This window comes from Aquila chrysaetos, chromosome 8, assembly GCF_900496995.4.
Source record: "Aquila chrysaetos chrysaetos chromosome 8, bAquChr1.4, whole genome shotgun sequence".
In the NCBI taxonomy this organism is placed as follows: domain Eukaryota; kingdom Metazoa; phylum Chordata; class Aves; order Accipitriformes; family Accipitridae; genus Aquila; species Aquila chrysaetos.
In genome coordinates this window covers 840268-865974 of record NC_044011.1, presented here as the reverse complement: position 1 = coordinate 865974, position 25707 = coordinate 840268, and the positions used below count along the sequence as shown (strand labels likewise).

Sequence of the window (25707 nt, the reverse complement as noted above, 5' to 3'; positions counted from 1 at the left end):
GGGGAAGGTGATTTTAAGATTTGGCTTGATTTCTCCTTATCCTACCCTGATTTGATTGGTAACAAATTAAACTGATTTCCCCAAGTCGAGTCTGTTTTGCCCGTGATGGTAATTGGTGAATGATCTCCCTGTCCTTATCTCGACACATGAGCCTTTTGTTCTATTTTCTCTTCCCTGCCCAGCAGAGGGGGGCAGTGACAGAGCGGCTGGGTGGGCACCTGGTGTCCAGCCAGGGTCAACCCACCACAGGCAGGCACCGGCTTGTGACCTGGCTGAGCAGAGGAACCCGTTCAGCCTGACATTTGGCAGTAACCGAGGCATTCATACGATTGCTCTTGCAAAGCGGTTTTAGCAAGCACCTGCGCTCCCACACCCCCTTTCTTTCTGACCGTGCCTCCAGCGCAGGGCTTTGGAAACGCGGGTGTAAGAACAAAACCCCCACGGACACTGGATCCTCCGTTGGTCAGACAGGTTGGGTCAGGAGAGACGAAGTGTGAGACACCCGCCGCGCAGCCCCGGCTGGCTTCGGTCAGAGCCTGCACCCGTTTTGGTGGAAAACGTGCATTTCCTTCCCTCCCAAGCCGCGCAGCCCCTCCCCACGCACCTCTGTGTGGCCACCCACGCGTGCCCTACTTACACCGCACCTCTGACCAGCCCACCCCCGTACCGCCGTGCTTGTGCGGACTCGCCGTGAAGGGCACGGCGGGGCCCCCCCGACGCCAGGCTGCGGGAACACGGCGTGGGGTGTGTGTGTTCATTTTAGGCACTACCGGCCGGCGCGCGGGTCCCCACGGCGGGAGGAACGGCCGACCCCCACCCGACGCAGCGAGCTCCCGTACCGTGGCGGCCCGGGGAAGCCGTTCCCGGGACACCGGTGCCGGGTTCGGGGGTCTAACGGGGGCTGGGGGGGGGGTGTACGGCGGCGGCGGCAGCGCGGGATCTGCCGCCGCGGCGCGGGAAAGCTCCCCGGGCGCGCCACCGCGACGTCACCGCCTGGGCGGGGCTTCGCGCCGCGCCGGAAGTCGAGCGGTTGCCCGGCAGCGGTTGCTAGGCGACGGCGGCGGCGGCGGGCCGGCCATGGCGGCGGCGGCGGACTCTGTGCCGGCCGGCACCTTCCCCAGCTTCATGGCCGAGGGGACGCTGCTGTGCCGGCGGGGCGAGTACGGCAAGGCCCTGGCCTGCTTCAACAACGTGAGGGTGCCGCGGCGGGGCCGGGGGCGGCGGTGGGTGTGGGTGCGAGGAGGGGGCCCCAAGGTGGCACTCGGAGGTGGCGGCCGCGAAGGCCCACGCGTGGCGGTGGCACTCGGTTCGCGTGGGGGCGGCTGGCGGAGGGAAGGGGGACGTAGGGGAAGGGGGCATCCACGGCGGGGGGGAGGAGACGCGGCCCACGGAGGTGGGGGCGGGAGGGGAATTGTCCCCAAGGGCGCCTGAAGGTCACAGCGTGAGGGGGGGTGACACACGGCGGGGGGGGGGGGGGGGGGGGGGGGGCAGCTCCCGTCTGGCGTGGGGGAGCGCTGGGAGAGGGGCTGTGGCACCTCCGGCATGGAAAGGCGGGGTAGCTGCAGCAGAGGGAATGGGCGAACAGCAAGAGAATACTTTTTTCAGTGAAAGCGGTGGGTTTTTATCCTCGTCCGTCATCAAGAGCTGTGCTGGGGCAGAGCAGGTTGCATCAAATATCCGTGCTTGTATGCGTTTGTGCTGTTGAGCCGGCACTGATGGCCTACCCGTGTCTGCTGCGTTCCAGGCGCTGAAGCTGAGAGCAGGAGACAAGCACTGTCTAGTCGCCCGCTCTAAATGTTACCTCAAACTTGGAGACACAGAAAATTCCCTGAAAGATGCTGAAGCTTCTCTCCAAAACGACAAAACATTCTCCAAGGTAAACAGCATGAACTGGTAACAGTCTGGGGTGGCCAAGGACCGGTCTTCTATCTGTGAAATTCGGAAGGGTCTGGGAGACAGTATTGTGTAGAAAGAGCTAACTAAACACACCCTTGACATTTTTATTGCTTCCAGAGAGGTGGAGGTGCTTAGTCAGCAACTGAGGAGTTTCAGGATCAGATTTTATTGTATGCAGATAGCCCTAGCGTAGGGCTCTCATTTCTGCCTAGTGGGGAATTAATTGAGACCTCTCAAACTTTTTTTTTTTTCTCTTTTTTTTTTCTCCCCAATATCATTTTAGGGACTTTACCAAAAAGCTGAGATATTATATACCATGGGTGATTTTGAATTTGCATTAGTGTTTTATCATCGAGGCTACCGACTACGTCCAGAACTACAGAAGTTCAGGCTGGGTATCGAGAAATCCCAGGAGGCAATTGTCAACTGCATTGGAAGTAAGATGTTTCATTTTATGGCCCCTACAAGCACAGCCAGAAGCTGTTCGGTGGACAGCTGATGGCATATTAGCTCAGCAAGTGACCCAAGGACCCTGCAACAGCAGTCTCTCTGCTTCTGGATTCATGCACTCAGTGGCCACTCTTAGGTGAAACCATGAAGCACCAAAAAGAGCACAGCCCTGTTCTTTTTTTCTTCTTGTTTTGGCTGAATGCCTATTCATATACAGTGTCTAATAACTTCAGTTATGTAAGTAAATTATGACACTAACTTAAATTTCCAAAGTCACTATGAAAATGTTTTAGGTAATACAGAACAAAGCAGCTCATCTACTTACAGCCCTACTGATTACGGAATACATTTTGAGATCTTTATCCTAATATTCAAAGTTTGTAATGAAATTTGCCTTGCTACCCGAGACCGGCCTTCCTGAGATCCTGACTTTACTCCAGTTTACATTGCATAAGACCAGTGAAACTGCTGTTGCAATGGAGCACTGCTTTCATAATTTCTGGCTTAGATCATAGAATGGAGTCCTGCAGGATGCAGGAAAGGCCAAGGACCTAGTGATGTTCAAAGCAAACTGAAAACTTGTCCCTTTTCCCTTAGTTTTTCTCTTAGCAACGCTCTCATACGCCAACAAGCACAGACAGGATGTGCACTCACTCTCAGGCACACACGCCTCAGCTGGGGCTGCCACCTTAGACATGTGCACAGAGCAGCCTGTGCGTAGCTGGCAAGGCAGATGTAAAACCCGCCCGGCTAGTCAGAGACTGCTCAGGTGGATCCCCAACAGCCTGTCCCTTCATAGAGCCAGGACACACCCTGCAGCACACCCGTACACATAGGCCCTGATGTTGAGATAGTTAAGTGCCTTACTCTCCCTGAAATCAGTTTCAAAGTGTCACAGATGAACTTCATGTTCCAGCTGCATAAAAGCCTGAAGCTCCTTCATATGTGGTATTTATTTAAAAAAAACAGGGAAAGTTTCCAGATCTGGCTTGCTTTCCTCCGTTACTGCTGCTTTCTTAGCTTCATACAAATACCTAGATATCTTTGCAACTCTCAGTTGAAATGCTTGCTGTGCTCGATATACTGAGCTAAGAGGTTTAAATGCCTTCAAGCACCTGGGCTGTAGGCAAATGAACAGATTAAAAACCAAGAAGATTGTTAATTGAGTGAGAGCTCCTAGATGCAGGAGAAAAGCAGCAAGGAAACATGTTAGCATTTTATCTAGATGTTTAAACAGTTGGGAAATGCACACACATTAACATCAACAGGGCACATCCCCAAAACTGCTTTACTGAATCTGCTTTGCTTGGCAGATTCAGAAACACCTACCTTCTGTGATGCGCGTGTACTCACATTGCTCATCTTGGCACAGTTGCCTTGCTGAAGGAAATCCTTCTACAACAGCATGTGAAGCTCTTTTCTTCCTTCTGACCAGGCCAAAACAAGGAGCTGTTTTTTACTCTTACCTCCACTGCCAGCGTGCAATCCGAATAGCAGAACTGGATGTCAGAGTGAAAATGAAATGGGAGTTTTGCCCTAATGTCAGTTGTCTGGATTGCTGGAGATCCCTGTGCTTAGAGCTTTCCTTCTGTTCTAAGCTTCAGCTGTGATCCCTCAGAAGAACCTCCCATCCTTTTTATTCCTCTGTTTCCATGCAGGATGTAGCATGTCTCCGTAGGAAAATTGCACTGTGATGGGAGTCCCCTGGTGCAATGTGGAAATAGTAATTAAAATCCCGAGAGGAGCTGCATCTATGAGCTGTGTTCCCTGCTTACCAAACATACCAACATCCACATATTTTATATGAAGGAACTAGCAGAAAGCTTTATTTCAAACAGGATATTATAGGCTTGGCACATTTATGGTCATTTTAATTTCTAAAGCCTCTGCACTGCTATTCTTGAACACTAACAAGTATTTTCTCTGTATTTGCAGGTCCATCCTCAGTTAAACTGGAGAATAAAGAGGATCTGCGCTTTATAAGCAGGCAGGCAGAGGTACAGTCTGAAGAGCTCTTGCTTTAGGAGCCACTAGAGTTATTATAATGCTAATACTTTCTGAAATAGGCATTAGAGGATTAATTGTTTCTGCAGCAACATGGGCGTGGATATGGCTGGTCTAGTGAAGTGCCTTCTGAGCATAGGAAGCACACTGATCCGTTATAAGAGTATTTATGCACCTGCTTTTAATGTAGTTCTGGCTCAAGCTACACAAAATTTAAGGGAGAAGGCAGAAGGGCAGGGAAGAGCAGCCAAGGAGAAACAAAGGCCCGTTTGAAATTTCTCTGCTAGCCTGACTGTTTCTGTCTGGTGTTGCTGATCACCCATCAAAGGCTAATAAGTAACAGCACTGAGGTCGGAGCCAGGGTACATTTATCTACTGTGTTTACTTTGGGTTTACCTGATGTTTAAGGTTCACATTTTTGATAATGGACACTTTCTCGATTGCTTAATTTTGGGGTGGTCCATTGAAGTAGTGCCTTGTTCCTCCGAGATGCCACGCCACATTTCACTTTGAAGTCAGTGCAGTGAATGCTCATTGCTTCTTTCAGCTGGAATTCTGGCTACCCGGTGGTAAAAATAATTTGTACAAAGGGGCCTAAAGATTAGCACTGTGATTGTTGGGATTTTGAATGTGAAACTTTAGAAATACCCTCTGCACGTTTCAGAAGCCCTTGCTGTTACAGCCTCTGTTTCTTTGACTACGGACAACTAGACCTGCCTTTTCCACAGCCTTAATGTTCTCCCACAGCACTGACCAGGCAGCCCTCCAGACCAGTACAAGTCACCGGGGCAGAATTAATTCTGTGCTGCCCGCTATACTAATGGTACAATGCCCCCTCCTGTTCTTGGAAGTGAGGGAGCACAATCGGGTGCAAAATTTCAGTTGCTCATGACCAAAGCAATTGGTGAGACACTGAGTTTTCGCTTTTATTTAAAAAATAAGTTGGCTTATATGGAATGTAAACAGAATTCTGCTAATTGTACTGTTTCCCACTAACATCCCCCAACATCCTTTATCTTTTCTTGCTGTAGAGCAAAAAAGCAAATCAGAAACTCCAAGTCAAACTGACTAAGGATCAAAAATGGACAAGGAAATGGGAGCCTGTGAGGAATCCAAAAACAGAGCGACAGCTTCTTGGAGAGCTTTATGCTGACAAGGCCTACCTAGAAAAGTTGCTCAAGGATGAAGGTCCTTCTCCATTGTATTTAACTAAATGTTCCTTCTAAGCAGGTTCTTTTTGTTCTTCTATATCCCTATGTTACTCTTCCTCATTTGTGTCAGAGCTCACGTAGCACACAGTGCTTGCAGTGATTGTGAGAGAGGCAGGTGTCTGGAGAGTACAGGTATTTTTGGAGTCAGATCTAATATTCATAACTATGAGCATATTTCCTTCCCTATTAAATGGCAGGCTTTTATAACAAACAGTAAATCAACTCAAAGCAATCTGTGCAGATGAAATCAAAAGCAGAAACAGTATCATTACAAATTACTTAACTTCTGTCATAACAATAAATTCCACTAACATTTGCATTAAGTGCAAAGCGTTGCTCATAAGAGTAACTCATTTGTGGTTTTGTTATAAATGCTGTTAAGATCAAGATGCAGGATTCAGAGAAGTGTCTTATTTTAGAACTAGGCAGAAAGGTGATTCCCCTTTAGTAATTTTTCTAGGAAACTCTCTACCCAGTTAGTAGAGAAGTAATTAAGAATTTAGTCTACTCGCAGGTTTTATGGTATTACCAGCATTAATAATGGGCGCTATCTGGTTTCCAGGCATATAAAAGCCCTCTCAATTTCCATCTTGCAATCTAATCCACAACACTTTTCAAAGTGCCATTTCAGTACAAATGCCCTATCCAGTTGTTCTGTGCAGGAGGATGGGTGCTGGCTCATCACAGCTGGCCCTCAATAACTGGGCCCCTTCTTGGCTCTTGTCAGCAGAGAAGGCAGCAACCACAGGGGCTGGGAACATCAGCTCTAGCTTGCTAAAACACACAGAATGGGTGACAGCAAGGGAGTTTTCCATAACTGCCCCCCTAATCACATCAGTTCTGAGGAGCACTGAAGACTTTAATTTCTAGGCCTATGCCTCTATCAGAGCAGAAAAACATTCACAAGCAGTCCCCCACCGAACTGCAGCTTCATCCGTCATATATATTAATACTCTCCTGGGTTCTACCATCTTATTTTCAGATTTGATGCAGAGCAGCACGAAGCAGGGGATCAAAGTAGCAGACCTGGTTTTGAGTGGCATTTCCTACCTGGACACACGCAGTGAATTCTGGCAGCAGCAGAAGCCTATTTATGCCCGTGTGAGAGAGCGCAAGCTCAGGCAGCAAAGGTGGATGCGGGACAAGAAACAAAAACCAGCTGAGGTTGGCAGATACATTGTGAAGAGTATGGAGGACATTGATATGTGTAGGTGTCCTGGCTGGAAACAGTAAGAAAATGATGGTTGACACATGTAATTATTTGCTGTAGTAATTACAGACCAGAACAACAGAAGCAGTGCAAATATTAACAACACTAGTAGGCAGTTTTGGGGAAGTATCTGCTTTTGTATTCTTCACCTTTCCCAACACTTTCTTAGAGATAGAATTCAACACTTTTCTCTCAGCTTTTTCCGTACTTGAGGTCTTGCTGATTGGTTTTCAGGACACCACTTAGATATCAAAGCCAGGTGGGCCACTGCTGCATGCTTAGCAAATGCCTCTGGTCTGGTCATCAGAAGTTGTTTTATTGAGAGAATGCAGGCCACTGGATTTAATAATTCCTATAGTTCAAAAATACCTTTGTAGAGAGATGAAGCAGCTGAAAAACAAGTGGTCTGGAAGGAAGGAGTAACTCAGCCACTTCTGGTCTCTTTTTCTCTTCCTGTGCTATGTATTTACAATGCAGGGAAAAGACTTTAGTTGTTACTGTAATTCAGTTCTTTTAAGCTACAACAGCTGGGTGAAGGTAGTGTCAGAAACATCCTGCAGTCTAATTGCTGCAGCACTGTAGCCCAGCTGGGCGCAATGAACAGAGCTCACCAGGAGGGCACAAGGGGCTAATTTAGGAGATAAAAACCTAAGTACTGTAGCTAGAACTTCATCTCCAAGACCAGGCTGCCTTGCTGCAATAATTATGAGCTTTCAAAACCTTTGGACAACAAGCATCATTCTCCTTTATGTTTCTTCAGCAAGTGTGAGGTGTTACCAGAGTCATTTCCCCTTACTTGCTGCGATGAAAGGGATTTCCAGTGGTGCCAGGTGGAGGGTCAGAAGTACCATCTCCTAGGGGCAGATTTCTTGGAGACTGGAGGGAGGAGTGTAGGAGATACATGAAGAGTGAGGAGCTCTAACCTTTCCCAAGCTTTGTCTGAGGCTTACACAACTGCACTTTGTCTTACTTCCCCAATATCACTGTCTCCACACACCCTAACATTAAACTTTCCTCTTTGTCTCCAGTGCTGACTGGCGACTGCCCTGAAGAAAGCTGCAAGAAAGCTGAGCGTGTGCTAAAAACAATACAAGGGTGGTCAGATGATGAAGTTCCCAACAAGAATGAACTGATTGGAAACCTCCACAGCTGCATTGGGAATGCTCAGTTAGAGATGGGCCAGATGGAGGCAGCTCTGCAAAGCCATAAAATGGATCTGGAATTTGCCAGGCAGAAGTAAGTGCTGAGAAGTTCAGATGGATGGGGAAAAGAGGAAAGTACCTCTGTTAAGATGTTTTAGCATCAGGTAATATTGTAATTCTCACCTGGAGATTTAACAGGGCAACAGGTTCAGACTCTGCCCAAGTATCATGGTCTCTAGTGAGTTCTTACCTTCACTATTTCAAAAATAAGGAGCCTGAAGCAGATTTTTTAATGACCTAGACCACGTGGCACATCTAAATCTCTGCTGAAGCAAAGCAAAAGAGAACACAAGTCCCAGTCTCAGCACTTTAGCCTCTAGTATGCACTTCTTTCTCAGGAAGGTCAGGCTCTAAATTGGCACAAGTTTTCTGCTACATTTTCTCTTAAAATCATTTGCATTCAAACCATGATAGCAGGCTTGAAATACTTATATAAGAGGTACAGTTACCTGACCATACAGAACACATTCTGCAGCTCTTTCAGCTAAAACAGAATGGAGGAAAATGTCGTCTTAAGACTTAGCAAGTTTTGCAAAGCACAGGAGAGAACACTGAATAGTTGCTTGAACTGAAGTGATTTTGGTTTTATTTTTGCCAGTACAGCATAGGGCTTTTAACATGTAACTGACTGACTGTTTATCATTTTCACAAATCACTTTTTTAAAATTAATATTGGTTTAAGAAATTTCTGCCTCCCTCCTGGTGATCTCCACTCCCCAGTTATGCCAAATAAAGTTAACAATTAGCAGTAGAGGTGCAGGAATGAGATACACAATTTTAGTACTTTTAAAAACATGTAAAGTTACATTTAAAGGACGGAAACACAGGGATGACTGGGGGAGGGGGGCCTTGCCCTCTGGTGGCTAGAGTTCAGCAGGGTGAGAGGAGACCTTATTAATGACTCACATCGCCCCCAGCAAGGCATTTATCCTCTCCTTTCATCAGCTTTTTCATTTGTAAGGTAAGGGTAGTCAAAGCAGGCCACTTCCAAAGATGGAATGGGAACTAATTAAGGAAAAAAATTAAAGTCCACAGGCAACGTTATTATAGAAGGAGCTGCCTCTAGCATGGGGCAAAAGCTTATCAGAGCACAGGGAGCAGGACATGTTGCCAGGAGTCTGTAGACACATTGCAGACACGTTTTGGGGTCTTCCCTTTTCTCTTGGACAGAAATCATCTATCAGTGTTAGGGACCCAGGAGCTGGTAGGGACTTCTGTGGGACCCACAAGGCAACAAAGGGAAGTTGAGGCAAATAAAAGTGGAAAGACTTTCACAAGAACTGCCAGATTTGCACCCCACCTCCCCCCCCCGCCCCCCCCCAAAAAACCAAGACAAAACTAAAGCATTTTCCTCTGTGTCTTATGGGGTGTCAGTTGCAACAGCTGTAGGTAAAATAAAAAATCTACCTTGATTTTATGACTTTCAGTCTGACATTGGTCCTTTACCACTACTTGTCAACACTTAGCCTGAAGTCATGTTGAGCACCAAAGAAAACAAGTAAGGCTGAACAAAGCTCAGACTGTATCAGGAACAAGACTATGTCAGCTACTATGATTTCTTTTTCTTTTCAATGCAGTGATCTGCCAGATGCTGTATCCAGAGCCCTTGATAACATTGGCAGAGTTTATGCCAGAATCGGCAAATTCCAGCAAGCTATTGACACGTATGTAAAATTAGTAACAGAAAAAGCGTAAGGCTGTATTTTGAATTAAATAGATTATGTCTTTTCAGTTTGCTTATTCGTACTGCTAGCAAGGGGGCCTGTGAAATTTGTCATACCAACAGTACCAGGAACCCTTTTTTTAATAGAATCAGTGGTTGAAATTGTAACTGTACCTAGTGAGGTTTGGTAAATGTCTGTCTGTCTGTCTGTCTGTCTTACTCTCTGCTTGAAGTTGGGAGGAGAAGATTCCAATGGCAAAATCCAGCCTGGAAAAGACCTGGCTGTTCCATGAAATTGGCCAATGTTACCTCGAGCTGAATAAAGCTGAAGCAGCCCAAAATTACGGACAGAAGTCCCTGCAGTCAGCAGATGAAGAAGGAGATGTTGAGTGGCAACTCCATGCTACTGTACTAGTGGCACAAGCACAAGGTAAAGGCGTTAACACATACTTTGCTTTAAGGATGGAGACAGCCTGTCTGTTCAGCATCTTAGTGAAAACATCTCTGTGATTTAACACCCAAAGTAACTGTTCACATCAAGACCTCTCATCAGAGACTTGCTTGCTTACCTGTTGTTGTTCTCTTGATCTTGGGTTAAAATAGATGTTTTCATTTGTCTATTACAGTAAAATTAAAGGATTACCGGTCTGCAATCTTGAACTTTGAAAAAGCACTTGAGAAGGCAAAGCTTATTCACAATGAAGATGCTCAAAAGGCCATCATTACTGTAAGTAAGTGGGCTGTTGCAAAGAGGAGAGAAGCTTGGGGCAGCATTAGTAAGTTAGCTGTAACTATTGTCTAGTGTCCTGTGAACTGAGAAAACATCACTGCACAGCTAGCATGTTAAGAGGGGGAAAATGCAGCCTCTGAAGCAGTTTATGTATTAAAAGTTATGAAACCTCCTGGCTCAGAAAACTTAATCCCAGTTTATGAACCAGTCCAATACATAAAAGGATGAAGCCCCAGCCCTGGTCAGGTCAAGGGAAAGTTTGCCTTTGACCTCCCTGGGGCACACATTTCACACACAGAATACAACGGTGCCTTCCCTGTGCTCAGTTGCTATCACCTGCTGATCACAGCTCACCCTTTTCTGGCCTCTCCAAAATGTCCCAGAGAAACCACTTTGCATCAAACCACGGAAGACCTTCTGGGCATGGCCAATGACCCGTAGTAAAGCAGTCTCCATGTTCTGGTAGCCAGCCTTCATTGACCCGACAGTGGGTTGTGGGTGATCTGACTGCACACGCCTTGCCAGGCAACAGTTACAGCACAGACACTTACCTATTTGGTTATCCCTGACGGGTGTCCAGAGCTCAGGCAGAGCCTGTTCTCCTGCCAGAAGAAAAATGATAGCGTGAGAGAGATGGAATCTTTAGGTGAGGAGACATTTGATAAGGGATACTAACAGGTAGGAATCACTGCAGGGAGAAATGAAGAATATTGTTGCAGAGAGTTTTACGGTAAGAAAGGATGTGGTAATGACAGCAGAGATCAAAAGAAAGCAGGAAAAACTTAAGTATGTAATTGCATTTCTAGAGCTTTTATTAATGAGCCGTATCACTTTCAGGCCTTAGATGATGTGAGCAAAAGCTTCATTGAAGAGCTGCGCGGAAGAAGAGAAGAAACGACAGTTTACTCTCTTAAAGGTAGTTGTCATTTAGACCTCCGCACTCCATAAATATCAAAATCGTCCACTTTCCTTTTCTTGAGCACAGACTGAGGCATGGGAACAAAGCACCCCATTCCCTGGTAGCAAGCATCCGAAATTCTGGCCCATATTGCATCCTCTGTACTAGCACACAGTAGCAGGAATTCATTTATATGTGAAGCCATAGCATAGTTAAAATTAGCGGCCTCAGTTTTTTGGTAGCGAAGGTTGAGTCTTGAGCTGGTGTAAACCAAAGTAAGCAATGTCAACGAAGCCTCGATAACAGTGACGGAGCCCGGTTTCACTCTTCAGTGCCACCCATTTAACAAACCGCTTTTAAGAACACCGAGAGCAGCTCCAGAGCCCAGAATGCAGAACGGTGGCGCGGAACGCGGTCGGCAGCAAAACGTGACCGTGCCTGAATGCGACCCGCAGCGCTCAGGCCTTCGAAAACATCAGCCGCATCTTCGAATTCACGTAGTATCGATTTCCTTGCAAGCACGGCACGGAAACCTGGGCCGAAGCGCCTCTCGCTATCCCCGCCGCCGCGCTCCCCGCCCCGCAGCAATGCCGAGCCCGGGCAGAAGATGGCGGCACCGCCCCAGCCCGCCCTCCGCCCCGGGGTCCGCGGCGGTCCGCGGCCGGTCCCGGCCCGGGGTGACGAGCCCGGCGCCGGTCCGGCCGGCTCCCGGTGCCCGCTCCCCGCCGTCAGCAACCGGGTCCGGTGAGGCGGAGGAGGGAGGGAGAACGTCCCGAGGGCGGCGGCGGGGGCCGGGGGTCTGCCCGGCCTTGTGCCCTCCTGCTTTCGCAGTGCCGGAACGCGGTGTAAAATTGCGTTTTCCTCCCCAGAGGACGGTTTCAGCGCTCGAAGCGCGGAAGACGACAACCTCGAGAAGCGCAGAGAGGGAGAGGAAAGCGAGCGAAGCACAGAGCGTCGGGGAGGCGAAAAGCAAAAAGCAGCAGCAGCCGGGAACCGCGAAGACCACCGGGGAACGCGTCAAGAGGGGGGACAGGACCGAGGAGAGGAGGACACCGAGAGCAAAGGGGAAGAGCGGAGAGGAGGGAGGCAGAAGAAGAAGTAGGGGCTGACAAGCTGCGGCCGCGGGTTTGCCAACAGGAGCTCCAGTCCCGCAGCTCTCGTCTCCCGCACCTGCCGGTCCGCGCCGCCCCCTGCCCTCCCCACCGCTGCGCGGCCACGCGTGGGGAGGGAGCGCGGACAAGCGTGTGTGTGTGTCCCCCCAGACACCCCGCCTCTGCCCTGTCCCGGCGGCGGAGAACGGTCCCGAGCGCGGCGGCAGCCCCCGGCCCGGGGCGGGCGGGAAGACACGACACACGGACACGGACACCCCCCCGCCCCTCCCGGGGGAGGGCCCGGTCCGGCCCCCAGCGCCTGCGCGGCCGCAGGCGGGAGAAGGGGGGGGGGGCTGGGGGGTGCCCGGTGCTATGAAAGGGGCTGCGGCCGTGCCCGCCCCAGAGCCGCTTCCCCGCCGCGCCGCTCCGCACCGGCGGCCGCTGCCCTCACCATGGTAAGTGGGGGGGGTTAAGGCAGCCACCCCCCCCCCGGGGCGCGGGTTTCGTTTACCGGGGCGGGGAGGGAGCGCCGGCGGCGTCGCCGACGCGTGGGCGCTGAGCCCCGCGGGGTGCCCGGCTCCGGGTGTCGGTGGTGGTCGCAGGGTGTCATCCGGGAACGGTCCCCGGGGTCCCCCCGGGCGCGCAGCGGCTCCGTCCCGGGGGGTCCCGGGCCGCCCTGGGGGCAGCAGCCCCCTTCGCCGCCGCCTGGAGCGATCGTTCCCCCGAGCCGCGGTCCCGCGGGGAGCCCGGGGCGCGGAGACAAGCGGGAGCTTTGTGGGGGACGGCGGGGGGGGGGAACGGGCCGGGGGCGCGGGCTCAATGGGGGATTGTCCGCCCGGGGAGCCCAGCGCCCGCCGAGGCGGGTCTCTGTGGGGCCATTGTCCGGCCGGGCCGGCCCTTGAAGGCGACTATTATCCTCCAAGCTGGCCGCTAAACAATGGGGCCGGAGGGTGTTTTCTATTATTGTTCTTTTGTTTGCGCGTTTGAAAAGCGGCCTCAGTTACCGCCGTCGCCGGCAGCTGCCTTCGGCCAAACAGCTGGACCGGCCCAGCCGCAGCCCTCGGCCGCCGGAGCAGCGAGGCCAGGCTTGTCCGCAGCCGCTGCCCGTTCCCGCTCGGGCCAAGCGTTCCCCTTGGATAACGGGACACCTACCCTGCCCGGAGGAGCGGCTCACGCCGTCCGCTTCCTATCGTGCGATGACCTGGGAGCCTCGAATCCATGGGGAAGGCAGCGCGGGGGTCCCAGGAGAACCGCGTGGTCCTTGCTCTTCTCAGAAGCCCGCTCGTTCCTGCACCGGTCTCGGGAGCCGGCACGGCCGTCCCGGCCTGCTGCGCGGTAGCCGACCCCAGGGCAGGCAGCGCTCCCTGCCCAACACGTCCACTGAAGCAGTGGGGTCCTGGTCCCAGGGCGCTTTGGAACCAAAACCCACCTCCACATTCTGGAATAAGGGACAGAAAAGTTAATCAATTGAACAGTTGTTTTTTAAACAATGTCTTCACCCTGCAAACAGGAAAGCTGTATTTTTCTGCCACGGGCAGAGCATTTGTGTTGTATGTAAAACCCCTCAATTTTTGCATCAAAGGCAAAACTTACTCCTTCAGCATTGCTCTGTGGCTGCTGGCACAGCGTTCGGCTGGAGAGCCAGGCTGGGTGAGGAAGCAGCTGGGGAGGGAAGGTGGAGAGTTCACATACTGACCCGAAAACCAGTGGCTGCCCTGTTGATGCAATTGAAAACTCGCACAGTTGGAGAAATCCCTCCTTTACTTCCAGTCCCATGTTTTCCCAGGCCCTGCTGGGAATTAATCTGGGATTCCAGTTACCGGAGCTGCTGGCAGGAGGGGAGGGAGAGCCAGCGCCAGCTCCCCAGCGGCGCTTTTCCCGGCTTGCTTGCTGCTGCCAAATAGGAGCATTTCTTTTGGTGCTCAGAGGGCTGGTTTCGCTTTCGTGTTCAGCTCAGCAGCTGCTGGGAAGGGATTTGTCTTTACTGGAAGCAATTTCAATTGCTCTTCGTCACAAGAGGAGCCCAAATTCCCTCCTCCGAGGCATTCGGGGTGCTGATGTTCAGCATAGCATAAAGAAATGGCAGTTCTTAACCGAGAGACGGCATCCCCGCAGACTTCACTCAGAAACAGCCTTTCCTATGGGGACGGAGGGTCCCTAAACAGACTTAAATCCCCATGCAGCCTTTTTTATTCAGATGAAGCGATGAGACTGCAGCAGCTGTCACAACCTGCTGGGACTTTTGTTTCCTGTTTTCAGGTGGAGTTCCCCACAGCATGCTGCACCCTCGTTATCTAGTAGCCACAAGTGTTTATTTTTCAGAAATAAATTTTGACACTTGAAGCGCTCTTCCCTGGGCTGTGGCTTTGTGGCAGCTCGTGGTGCCTCTGAAACTGCAGCTGCTGCCACGTGACGGTAAAACTTCCCCTTCCTGGCCAGGCAGGACCGAAGCTGCCGAGTCCGGAGCGGGGAGCGGAGCTGCACCTTCAGCTCCTCAGGTCAGACGGCCGGTGCTGGTGCCGGTGGGTGGTGGGACAGGGCACGGGTCCCTGCTGCGGGAGCAGCCAGGGTAGCTCTGAGAGGTGGCTTAAGGCAAGCAGGGCAGCTGAGGGTGGGGGACGTGGGGGTAGAGATGTTCCCTGCGTCGCCCTTCCCCCTGCAAAGGTTCTCAACGGCGCATGCCTGTGCAGCGGGAGCGCGCGGACTCTTGGGGTTGCTAGCCTGCCAAATCCTCTCTTCTTGCATTTCAGAACAGAGGCTTCTCAAAGAAGAGTCACACATTCCTGCCTAAAATATTTAGAAAAATGTCTACTCAATCAGCGAAAGAAAGACCCGAAAGCTTGCAGTTCCCCTTCCTTGACGATGAAGATACCATCTCTACAGTCAAAGAATCTAAAACCTTTTTTATTCTAAGAGGCCTGCCTGGCAGTGGGAAGTCCACTCTTGCCCAGGCTATTCAAGATAGGTATAAAGATGCCTGTAAGGTCATCTCTGTTGATAACTATAAAATTACACCTTTAATTAGAAGCGCCATTCCTGAAGAGTATTCAAAGGTGGATGAGGATCTAGTTGACTATTGCAAACGAGATATCAGCGTTATCGTTTTGGATGACACTCACCATGAGAGGGAACGACTGGACCAACTCTTTGATATTGCTGACAAATACCGGTACAAAGTCATCTTTGCTGAGCCCAAAACCCAGTGGCGAATGGATTGCTTGCAGCTGAAGGAAAAGAATCAATGGAAACTGTCAGTGGAAGAGCTGAAGAAGATGAAGCCGAGCTTGGAGAAGGAATTCCTACCCATGTATTTTGGGTGGTTTTTGAGCAAAAGAAGTTCAGAGATCCTGAGGAAGGCTGGCCAGGCCTTCTTAGATGAGCTTGGGAGTCTCAAAGCCTTCAAAAAGGAGAGTAAATACTGTATGTATGAGAAGTATCTTACCAAGTTCTTACTCTGTTGATGAAATGTTAACATTCAGCAAATGGAACAAGTTTGGTCAGCTTCTAAAGTAAATTTCTAGTTAAAGTTAGCAACAAGAAAAACTGTTTAAAGCTACTAATCCGTTTCCCATAGTTGACAAAGTTGCTGTTGTAAGTAAAAAGAAACGAAACCGTTTTTCCAAAGAAGTCTATTTAGGTCTGTCACTGTAGGGAGCTGGGTTTGGATGGCAGCAGCATTACGCATGGCTGGGCATCCCCTGCTTGCTGCGATGAGTCAAAGAGAAAAGGGAAAGACTGAACAACCTTGTCCCTTGAGGGATTCGTACAACATCAAGGTTAAGACGAGCCATGATGATGCGCAGGAGCTTCTGTTTTCTAGTTGCATCCACTGTTAGCCTAGGTGGAAGGGGGAGTTTTATTTACCCATCTAGGCCTTTTCAGCAGTAAGAAAGATGAAACATGAAGAACAGGTTAGTGAAGCAAGCTGAGACAGGACTTAGGCTCACCATTTTTTGATAGTAATATTGCTTACCTGTATTTGCAGTTGCTTATGCTATTGAAGATCCCAAAATAAAAATAGATCTCACCAGCTACTTTGTGAAGAGGCCGCCTGGGGTCTTACACTGCACCACAAAATACACGGAGTTTGGAAAAGCAGCTGGAGCCGAGGAATACGCACAGCAAGAAGTGAGTACCAGGGCTCTGACTCCTCCCCAGGACTCCAGTCTCCCTCTCCCTTCCCAGCAGGGGATCCATGAGCCTTTTGGGTGGGCTGGGGATGCAGTGGGAGCTGAGAGGGTAATTGTAGGGACAGCAAGTATGTCCATGCGGCTTGTGCAATAGAAAGGTCATAACTGGGAGAAATGGTGACTGTTGCCTGTTAGGTTCCAAATAAAATACTCCTGCCCTGCCCGCCCCCAGCCCTGACTTCCAGCATCATCTCCAAAGCTCGCTTTGAATGATGATGAATTAAGGTATTTACACTTCTAGCTAAATTATTTCAAAACAGATAAGCCCAAGTTAAATACTGGAATTTGTGAAGGAAAAAGATGTAACCAGCTCCAAATTCACAGAGCAGGAACTTCAGCCCCGACCTTCTAGTTGCACGCAGTATCTCAAATATGTCAAAGCAAGAGCTAATGTGATCAGCCCAGATCCTGAGCTTGTGGACAATAAAACCAACCACTCTGCTATACATCCCACCTGTCTGCAGTCGGGTAAAACTGTGTTCCGGACTTGTCTCCCTCTTCTCCCAGGCTGTGAAGGCTTCCTATGGCAAAGGCTTCACCTTGTCCATCTCCGCTCTGTTCATCACAACAAAAACTGTTGGCGCTCGTGTAGAGCTGAGTGAACAGCAACTGCTGCTGTGGCCTGGAGATGCCGATAAGATCCTGCCCACCGACAACCTCCCAAAAGGCAGCCGGGCTCACATCACCCTTGGCTGTGCCAACGGCGTCGAAGCAGTCCAGACTGGGCTTGATCTGCTGGAGTTTGTGAAACTGGAAAAGGCAGGGAACAAAGGGGATGAAGTGGGGGAAATTGGAGGAGGGAAACTGGTGTATTTTGATAATGGTATGTGGATGCTCATCCTTTCGAAAAAGATCGATGTGAAGGCAATATTCTCAGGTTACTATGGAAAAGGAAAACTTGTGCCAACACAGAGCACCAACAAACGGGGCTCTGCTTTTAGTTCCTGCACCATCATCTAGGAGCATGGGCAGGGTAGCTTGTTTGCTTGTTTTTAAAAGGCAAGTAACTCCTGTAACCTTTAAAAGTGTAAAGAGAAATAATTCTACCTTTACTAAAGTAAGCCCTTTTGCCAGCCCCAGTGTGAAGCCCTTCTGGGGAGAGAGTTTATTGGCTTCAGAGCAAGGAAGAAAACAAGCAACTCTTGACTGACAAAGGAAAACTGTCACATAACTGATGTCCATAATCGAGGTGCTACCTAGTGTATTTTAATGGAAGGGTTCTGGAGAGAATTAGCTGTGGTGTTCTGCTTGTTTTCTTCCTCAGAGGAAGATCAACCATGGTCTTTTATAACTTCCCTATGAACCACAATCGTTAGATCTGTACATGCCAGTACTATAAGCAGTGGCAGACCAAAGCCTGTACATAACTGGTCTGAAGCCAAGTGAACTGTGTAATGTCTCTCCCCCTCTCCCACACCCGAGGGACTGACATCAGTCACTCTGGTAGCTGAACTACTGGGTAAAAACCAGCAAGACCCAGTTGTAGATCACTTCTGTCAAGTGTGGCAGTTACTAATAGTTTAGTCCCCAAGAAAAGAACTTGCAGAGGGCAGCAGGGTATTTAACAGCCTTGATCAGAGGTCAGTCCTGCAGCCAGCCGTGCTCTACCCCAGTTCATGTTTGCTGTTTGCTTGTGAACGCTTCCTTCATTGCAGGGAAGAGACATGCTGGTGAGCGGACAGAAGGAAAGCCCGTTGCCAGATGATGTCTTGAAAGACAGTTATCGTGGACTTAAAGGGAAACATGTGAAATACCAGGAGAGGCATTCAGTTCCTGTAGCATGGCTCCAGCCATTTCACTTCACATGTCAGACTAGGCTGGACCAAGCACTGTCCAGTGTCCATGTCCTGTAGGGAGCAATCCTGCCTTGGCAGGGGGTGGAAGAGATGAACTAATGTCTCTTCCATCTTATTTTATAGAAATTAAAATCATGTCTGAAGTATAGAACTGTACTTCATGCAAGATTTTACTACTTTTCTCTAATGCACTTGAATGTTAAAAGTTAGGATGGCAGTAACATTGTAATTTAGGAAGTAAGTGGAGGTATCATAACTGTGTAACTTAAGTCTGCTCAAACCTAAACCATTGGCTGGAAAAAAAGTTAATGATCAAGCACTTCTGTTATTAAGTCTGTTTTATTGAAACTTATGGTTTTGCTCTTAGCCAGACTGTCTGCCAGTTGGTCAGTGGATCTGTGGTCACTACTTTATTGTAACACAAAGCTCAACTAATGGATTCAGGTCAGGACAACAGTTTAAACTCATGCTACAGCTCAGTGTGTGGTGAACTGCATAGTGAAATTAATCCCTTATTAATATATGTAAATACTTACTCTGTTTGACAAGCATGTGCTGGGCTCGTATCGGTAAAGGAGCTGTTGCGTGGGCACAGCTCACCTGCAGCTGGGTGCGCACTGAAACCATTGCTTGGGAAACCCAACGCTGCCTGTGCAAGAAGCATTTCTCCTCTGAATGTTTAAAACAAAAGCAAGGAATGCTTTGGGGCTAATCTGGTAAACACTCTGCAAGTTTACCAATAAGGCCAAATAGTTCCTGCTGTTTCAAAAAGATGGATGATGATAAATTCTCATTATAACATAAAAAGTTTTATATATACACACACCCATAGCACCCATAATCCTCCCTTACCTTCAACAGAAAAACCCTTGCTAGCTTCTGCACTGGCAGAGGGGCAAGTGCCCGATATTCAGCTTGGACCTTTCCTAACAGAAATCTCCGGCCAGTTTGTTCCATCAAAACTTTAGAAACGTATTTACCAGCGCCTGCCCAGGACAGCTCCCGTGGGAGCACAGGAGCACGCTGACCCCTTCTCCCTCCAGTGCCCTGGCAACAACCCAATGCTCCAGATCACATCCAGCACTGAAATGCACAGCTGGAATATCTTGTTTATTTGCCTGTTCAAGAACAACAGTGAGACTGTCGTCATTTAAGTTTTTATTAGTTTGTACATCATATACAGTTTATAATAAAGTAAACCAATTGCATATGGTTTTGCTTCAGTCTGTGATATTCTTCATATAAACACATCATTATGAATTATGCCTAATGAAGTAAACAACAAATATTCACATTTTTACCATTCACATCCTAGAAAGGTAAGGGTCCAAAGAGGGACAGTATTCATACCAATGTGAAGCCTGTCTTAGAGAGGATGATGTGTTTGGCAAAGCGCTGGGGATAGTGATTGCTCCATGCAATACTCCTTTCCTCCCACTGGAAAGGTTAAGATATTTACACTGAGGTAAACATTCAGAATTTCGATTCAGATAAATACTGCAGCACAGGGTCTAGTGTCCTCTCTAAGTTGGCTTCACATCAGCATCTGGTTTTGTCTTGACTACTCCTTAATGTCGTTACAACAAAGCAGGTACGCATGCAATGAAGGTGCTCGGTTTGCTGTTTCGCACTCAACCCCTCCAACATTGCTTCACGCAATTTTCTCTTTTGAAGCACGAGCTATTAAGTGAAAGCAAGGGAGGAAGATGGGGTAATTGAGGTCAGATTGGCTATGCCAGAACTGCAGCCAAGCTGCACGCCCAGCCAGAGGCAGCATCCCAGCTCTCCCAACAGACTCCTGCCTTCCCGAGGCACCCGATCATGCTGAAGCTCTAGCTCAGTAACACCACGTTGCAGAAGATGCCTCACCTTGGCATCGTCTAGGTTACAACATTTCAGAGCTCACATTTCATAGAGGAGCTTTCCTTCAGAGGTCAGATCTATGCTAGAGTGAAACTTGCCTAGCACTACTCAAAGAAGAGGGGATAATCCTGTCCCTGACTCTGCAGGAGTGGGGAAAGCCAGGGTATGTCGAGGAAGGCCAAAGCATTACGCATCGTCTTTCAAAGCCAAGCCCAGGTCCTGCTGCTGTGGTAAGCAAGGACAACAGGAACATCTCCAGAATACAGTACTGCTGCGCGTGAGCAGCCTCCAGGAGAATGGAGGGTCACAGAACTGCTGCGATCCAGCCTGTCGCCTTTCAGCCTTAGTTACAGCACTCCTGCAACAGCCCAAGACAGACCTCAGCACTGCTCGGAGAAACTCGGGTAGGTGCAACACACGAGCTGTCCTTTTTCCCTAAGAAAGGGGAGGGGCGGGTACAAGGCACAAATTTAAACGGGATGAAAATCATCCACTTGAAGATAAGTGAATATCTTTAGTTATTACTGAAACTGAGGAAGAAATTTTGAAAGAAGAGCAAACCACTGTGTGGTCCAAACGCTTTGGTCATTCAATTGGTTGAAGAGCGATTCGGCCGAGCACAGCCCTCCAGCGCGTGGCTGGCTTGAGACCAGTGCTCACAGGTGGGCACAGGGGCTGAGCCAGTTTCCATATTGGAAATGAAACAACAGCACAGCAGCTTTCATTCTGTATCCCCTTCAGATACAGAAAGCTGAGGGACTTGCAATATTCCATGGATAATAATACTGTTGTCCCTAAACATTTTTTTTCTTTCTCCTTTCTCTCAATTTGCATTAATGTATTTACAAAACAGTCAGAAGCCTTTAGCACTAAGGATCCAGCTTTATAGCAACACTTCCAAGTTCACAAACGAAACCATGTACTTTCCTATGTAGCATGTGTAGCCGAAACAGTGAAGAGCCTGTCAAAGTGGGCAGCCAGAAGCATCTTAATGGTCTTTACAGCTGATTTCAAGTCCAGGTTCAGTGTATCTGGAAAGGACTCTCTCAATACTCCCCAGGAAAAGATGGAGCTGACACAGCATCAGATTTGTAAAGTAAATCCACACAAGAAGGAACACACCAGGCTTTGTGGTCTAGAGGTCGGACCATCATACATGCAAGTATCTCCCACACACTAGCATTACTGATGCATGTTTTAATTTTTAAAGCATGAAAGTGCTTCCTTTTTCATTTGAATGCAACTGCATTTCACTACTTGAAACTATCCCTACAGCAGTTCAGACACCACAAGTATCATGATTAGGCAAAAAAACATCAGAGGGAAAGCGTAATAGTCAAACAACTCCTTATCTCCTTGTAAACACTATAGAGTCACAACGGAGCCTCACTTCACACGCTTGGTCTGCCAAGAGCCATGCTCCCCACACACACACAATCTTTCTTGTAGTTTACAGCTTTCACAGGGGAAGCTGACAGCTTCTCTGCCAGTTATCGAGCTGTTCAATAGCAATTACTTCCATCACATCCGCTAAAAGATCCCTCCCTTACACACCAGCCCGGTCTGGCTTTTAGCCACGTCAGCTCTGCTATCTCTTGGTCGTTCCCTTCGGCAGGAACTCCCACAGCACCAACCATTCCCCTTCGGAAACACCGGGCAGGAGCTGGTAGGCCAAAGGGCAAATACACACTGTGCAGCAAAAGCTGCTCGGCATCTGTATTTTGGGCTGTTCACCAGGCAGAACAGGGTGCAAGGGATTCTGCACATGGAACAAACAGTCCGGGGGCATGTTTAGGTACGTTTCAGGGTGAAGCATTAAGGCTCTTGCTGTTATGCCAAAAAAGAAACCTTTCAATAATTACAAAGACTGACTTCCAGAAAAACAACTCTTCTCATTAAAAGGAAGGGCTTCATCACTGGTTTCTTCCACCTGCCTACAGTCACACCAAAGGGAACAGTACGATTCTAAATAAGGCTCGATGCATGTGTATCCCACTGTGCTTGTGCTTCAAGAGTATCACCTACAGCAACTGCCTCCTATCACCTCCATTAGCTCTTTACCATTCTAGAAAAAGCACAGGCATAATACCCCTTTAAGATACTTACTCATTGTCTCTGTGGCAAATTCCTACGTCTGGTAGCTCCTCTCCAGCCGAAGAAAGCCAGGGAGGTCTGCAGAGTGGTAGCAGCTAGAAAAATGGCACTAAGGTTCCCTGTGGCTGTGTACAAAATACAACCCATGAATAATGTTCCATAACTACCAAGTGTGAAAGGCAATGTTTCAAGCAACACACATCTAAGCAGATTTTTCTGAAAGAAACAGAGTTCCGTGTCTCCAAGCTGTGCGAGGACACGATGGAGGTTACAATGCCACCGCACCTCTATCTCCAGATGCTGCTGCTGCTGTCCTGAGGTAACGGGAGAGTCACTGAACGCCGCTCAAACGCTAGCGCTCTGTGCAAAAGGGAACACGTGTTCGCCTTCACTTTGAATCACATTATAACGCTCCTTAGAAAAGTCTTGGCACTCACCATATTAATATTTAACTACATTAAATCATGCATTCATGTGCAGTTTTATAAATATCTGCTGTATACATTTTCTCTCTCAGAAGAAAAGCCACTGCGCTTCTGTCCTCCAAGGAATGGTCTCATTCAAAGTTTGGAGAGAAGGAAGCCTGTCATACTTAACTGGGGGGAGGGGGAAATAATAATAATAATAATAAAAACCACTGACAAATGCAGGACACGTCTCTGCATGGTAATAAAAGACTGATAAAAGTCCAAACTGTACAGTAATATCAATACACACAGGACAAGACATTATGAATCCAGAATGCCACACTAAAACAAGTCCTGTAAACTCTGACTCACAAGTGCCATGAGAACTGAAGAAGTATCAATATGCATAGACCATTATTTCAATTCCCCAGATAATTACCGTTTCAGAGTCTAAAAGATGCTAGGACCTTATTTTGCTCTCAGTGCAATCCGGGTAAGTCCATCACATTACACTGGTGCGAAGGAAGTTAGAATAAATGTTGTAGAGTCTGTTTTTGGAAATATTACTCAACATTGGCTCATTTTCAAAGCTGACTTTCGAGTGAGTTATAGAATTCTTTCTTTATTCTGCAGTACTAGAATTTAAGCCCTTAAATCTTCCCTCTATGAAAGCAGATTGTCAATAAATCTGACAAAACACAACCACAGGACTGTAGTACTCGGCGGCGGCAGCACCATGACACTATTGCAACTGTTGGAAATGAAGTTCACTTGCATTGTGGTCTAGCAACTCTGTCCCACTGAACAGGACAAGTACAGCCCTCAAAAGGAAGGAAGACAACGATGTTAGCATTTCATGCAATGAATTCATTGCAGTTTTTCTTCCTGCAGTAAGAAGTTAAATCAGATATTATATAAAAGTTAGTGTCAGGTTGCTCTAGGAAAGAGTCTTGCATGTATTTGTATAAACACCCGTTTTCTCAGCCAAGCAAAATTCAGCCCTCCAAACATCACTACACTACCGCAGGTCAGTTCAAAACACTCCAGATACAGCAATGCTGCAGAGACTCTGCCCTTCTCGCCAGTGTTGCCGAGTGCCAACACACTTTCTCTCACACCCCACTTCTGAGCAAGACCTCGAGAAGCTCTGTCAGACAATGCCACCCGCTGTGCTCCAGAACCTTTTCACAGACAGTACTTAACTTGAACAAAGCACCTAGTCAAAAAGGTTCTTCACCCTCTAGAGAAAAGGGAAGAATTCTGGAAGCAGAGTCCTCTCCCAGCTGAGATCTTGCTGTAACACTACATTTATGGTGAAAAATAAAACAGCATTCATGTTAACTGGCAGTACCACCAAACCAAATCCATTTTCAATTTGAGATAGCGCAGCTGCACGCAGCTCCAGGCTTTAAGCTCATCCCTCCAGCACTTGCCCTGACATTGTGCAAGAGAAGCAAGTGACAGACTGTCAGTTCAGAGTTTGACTTTGCATTTTCTTGCTTCTTTGGACTAGTAAATTACTTCTAGTTGAAAACTACTTGACTAGTTTAACATATCTGTACAGTTCCTGTAAACATTACGAGAGCACACTGCTGCACGCACACAGTAACCGTTTTCAATTATTAACCTGAATTTTACTTTGCATTTCTTCAGAGCTAGAAAGAGGTCATCCACGTTATGGATCAGTAACATGAAATCAAACATCAAGCTCAACAAAATCAAGTTTTAGCACAAATATTAAATGTTCAAGTGGATTAATTAAAAAAAGTACGGTGAAGAAATTCAGCCCAGAGCAAATTCAATATTCCCTTAAATAGGACAATTCTTGGAGCGGCAACACAAAGCCCTTAATTCTAGCTGCATCACAGGGAATTCTCGCATAAGCTGCTCTTTTAAATCCAAAGAAGCATTTCTCTGATACAAAATTGTTAAGCTCACACATTATCATTGAAGTTAATGCCCAAGTGTACCATTCTGGTAGAACCATGGCAAAAAAAAAAAAGAAAAAAAAAGAAAAAAAAAAAGACAGCTGGCAGGTAAAATGCGATTGTATGAAACTTGATTGAATCTTGGCAATATTTTCAGAAGATTAAGATAACTTAAAAGTTACTACAAACCCCAGACATGCTGCCATACTGCACTTTGGAGTCAACCAAAACAAAATAGGAGATTACTTCACCCTCTTACAAGTCAAGATTCCGAGAGGACTTCAGGGAAATCCTCTCTGCTGAGGAGCAGGAACAGTCTGAAAGTACGGGCCAGCATGGAGGGACCAAAAGATTCAAAGCTTTATTTTTTTTTTTTTTTTTTTAATAAAGTTAACAGTAAAACAAAATTCACAAGCCTTCCCCTCCCCGAGCTGGTTTCCTCTTCACACACAAAAGCACACAAAACAGAGGTCTCCAACCGAGAAAAATGAAACTGCTCTAAGTACAATGAGACATGATGAAGGAAGGAGTCTAAGTATGTCCGTATTCAAGGTTAAAATAAGCAGATCAGGTATGTGTGGTTTTTGTTTTTTTGTTTGTTTGTTTTTTAGCCAAACTGGAAAAAGAAATTTCCAGGCCCAGAAGCTGAAAAAGAAAATGAAAAATATTAGCACTTTCAAAATTCAAAGACAATACAGTTAACTACTATCCTGCAGTAGCTTGATGCCAAGCTAGTACTTAATTCAAAGAAAAGCATTTGAACATGTAGGAGAGAGAAGATCTTTGCTATGCATTTCCAGCAGCTGCTTTCCAACAAGAGTGGACCACTGACCATATGGGTAGAGGAGGCAAATTTACAAAGAGGAAGGTAAACAGTACACAAAGCATGCAAGACTTCTCGAAATTCACTTAACAAAAGACCTTAAGGAACACACACTTCCCTAAGGGGTATATTGATGCTAGCTGAGAGCTCACTCAACGCTGTACAAAGCCATCCTACACACCAAGGTGTGTGAAGAAAGCCTGACCACACACGAGGTTTGAAGGGACGACAGTGAGTAACAGCTGCTTCAT

At 47.8% G+C, this 25707-nt stretch overlaps 3 protein-coding genes across 4 annotated transcripts in view; 2 read left to right on the top strand and 1 right to left on the bottom strand.

The window, feature by feature from the left end:
• The first annotated feature begins 1057 nt into the window (after positions 1-1057).
• On the top strand, positions 1058-12417 carry ODAD4 (outer dynein arm docking complex subunit 4). Its single transcript, XM_030021686.1, has 12 exons — positions 1058-1191; positions 1745-1876; positions 2180-2333; positions 4282-4343; positions 5382-5538; positions 6544-6768; positions 7800-8007; positions 9551-9637; positions 9870-10066; positions 10263-10363; positions 11204-11282; positions 12134-12417. The coding sequence occupies exons 1-12, from the start codon at positions 1078-1080 to the stop codon at positions 12364-12366; spliced, it is 1749 nt and encodes a 582-aa protein (XP_029877546.1). The 5' UTR covers positions 1058-1077; the 3' UTR covers positions 12367-12417.
• Positions 12418-12533: 116 nt separating this feature from the next.
• On the top strand, positions 12534-19549 carry LOC115344432 (2',3'-cyclic nucleotide 3' phosphodiesterase). 2 transcript variants are annotated; one of them, XM_030021705.1, is made up of 4 exons: positions 12534-12810; positions 15106-15775; positions 16341-16483; positions 17053-19549. In XM_030021705.1, the coding sequence occupies exons 1-4, from the start codon at positions 12808-12810 to the stop codon at positions 17503-17505; spliced, it is 1269 nt and encodes a 422-aa protein (XP_029877565.1). In that variant the 5' UTR covers positions 12534-12807; the 3' UTR covers positions 17506-19549. The 2 variants fall into 2 exon arrangements, with proteins under 2 accessions (XP_029877565.1, XP_029877566.1); XM_030021706.2 differs by lacking the exon at positions 12534-12810 and adding an exon at positions 14670-14853.
• Positions 19487-25707, bottom strand: part of DNAJC7 (DnaJ heat shock protein family (Hsp40) member C7) — a 25791-nt gene continuing 19570 nt past the window's right edge. The window contains exon 14 of the mRNA XM_030021688.1: positions 19487-25278. Within this exon, the coding sequence (XP_029877548.1) occupies positions 25241-25278 (38 nt within the window). The 3' untranslated portion in view covers positions 19487-25240. The remainder of the gene's footprint in view (positions 25279-25707) is intronic.

Excerpts from the sequence above, each read along its gene's own strand:
- ODAD4 (XM_030021686.1), top strand. The coding sequence starts at position 1,078 with ATGGCGGCGGCGGCGGACTCTGTGCCGGCCGGCACCTTCCCCAGCTTC. Across the intron at positions 6,769-7,799 it reads TATGGAGGACATTGATATGT|TGCTGACTGGCGACTGCCCT; the intron begins GTAGGTGTCCTG and ends CTTTGTCTCCAG. Across the intron at positions 10,067-10,262 it reads ACTAGTGGCACAAGCACAAG|TAAAATTAAAGGATTACCGG; the intron begins GTAAAGGCGTTA and ends TGTCTATTACAG.
- LOC115344432 (XM_030021705.1), top strand. Across the intron at positions 15,776-16,340 it reads CAAAAAGGAGAGTAAATACT|TTGCTTATGCTATTGAAGAT; the intron begins GTATGTATGAGA and ends CTGTATTTGCAG. Across the intron at positions 16,484-17,052 it reads AGGAATACGCACAGCAAGAA|GCTGTGAAGGCTTCCTATGG; the intron begins GTGAGTACCAGG and ends CTCTTCTCCCAG.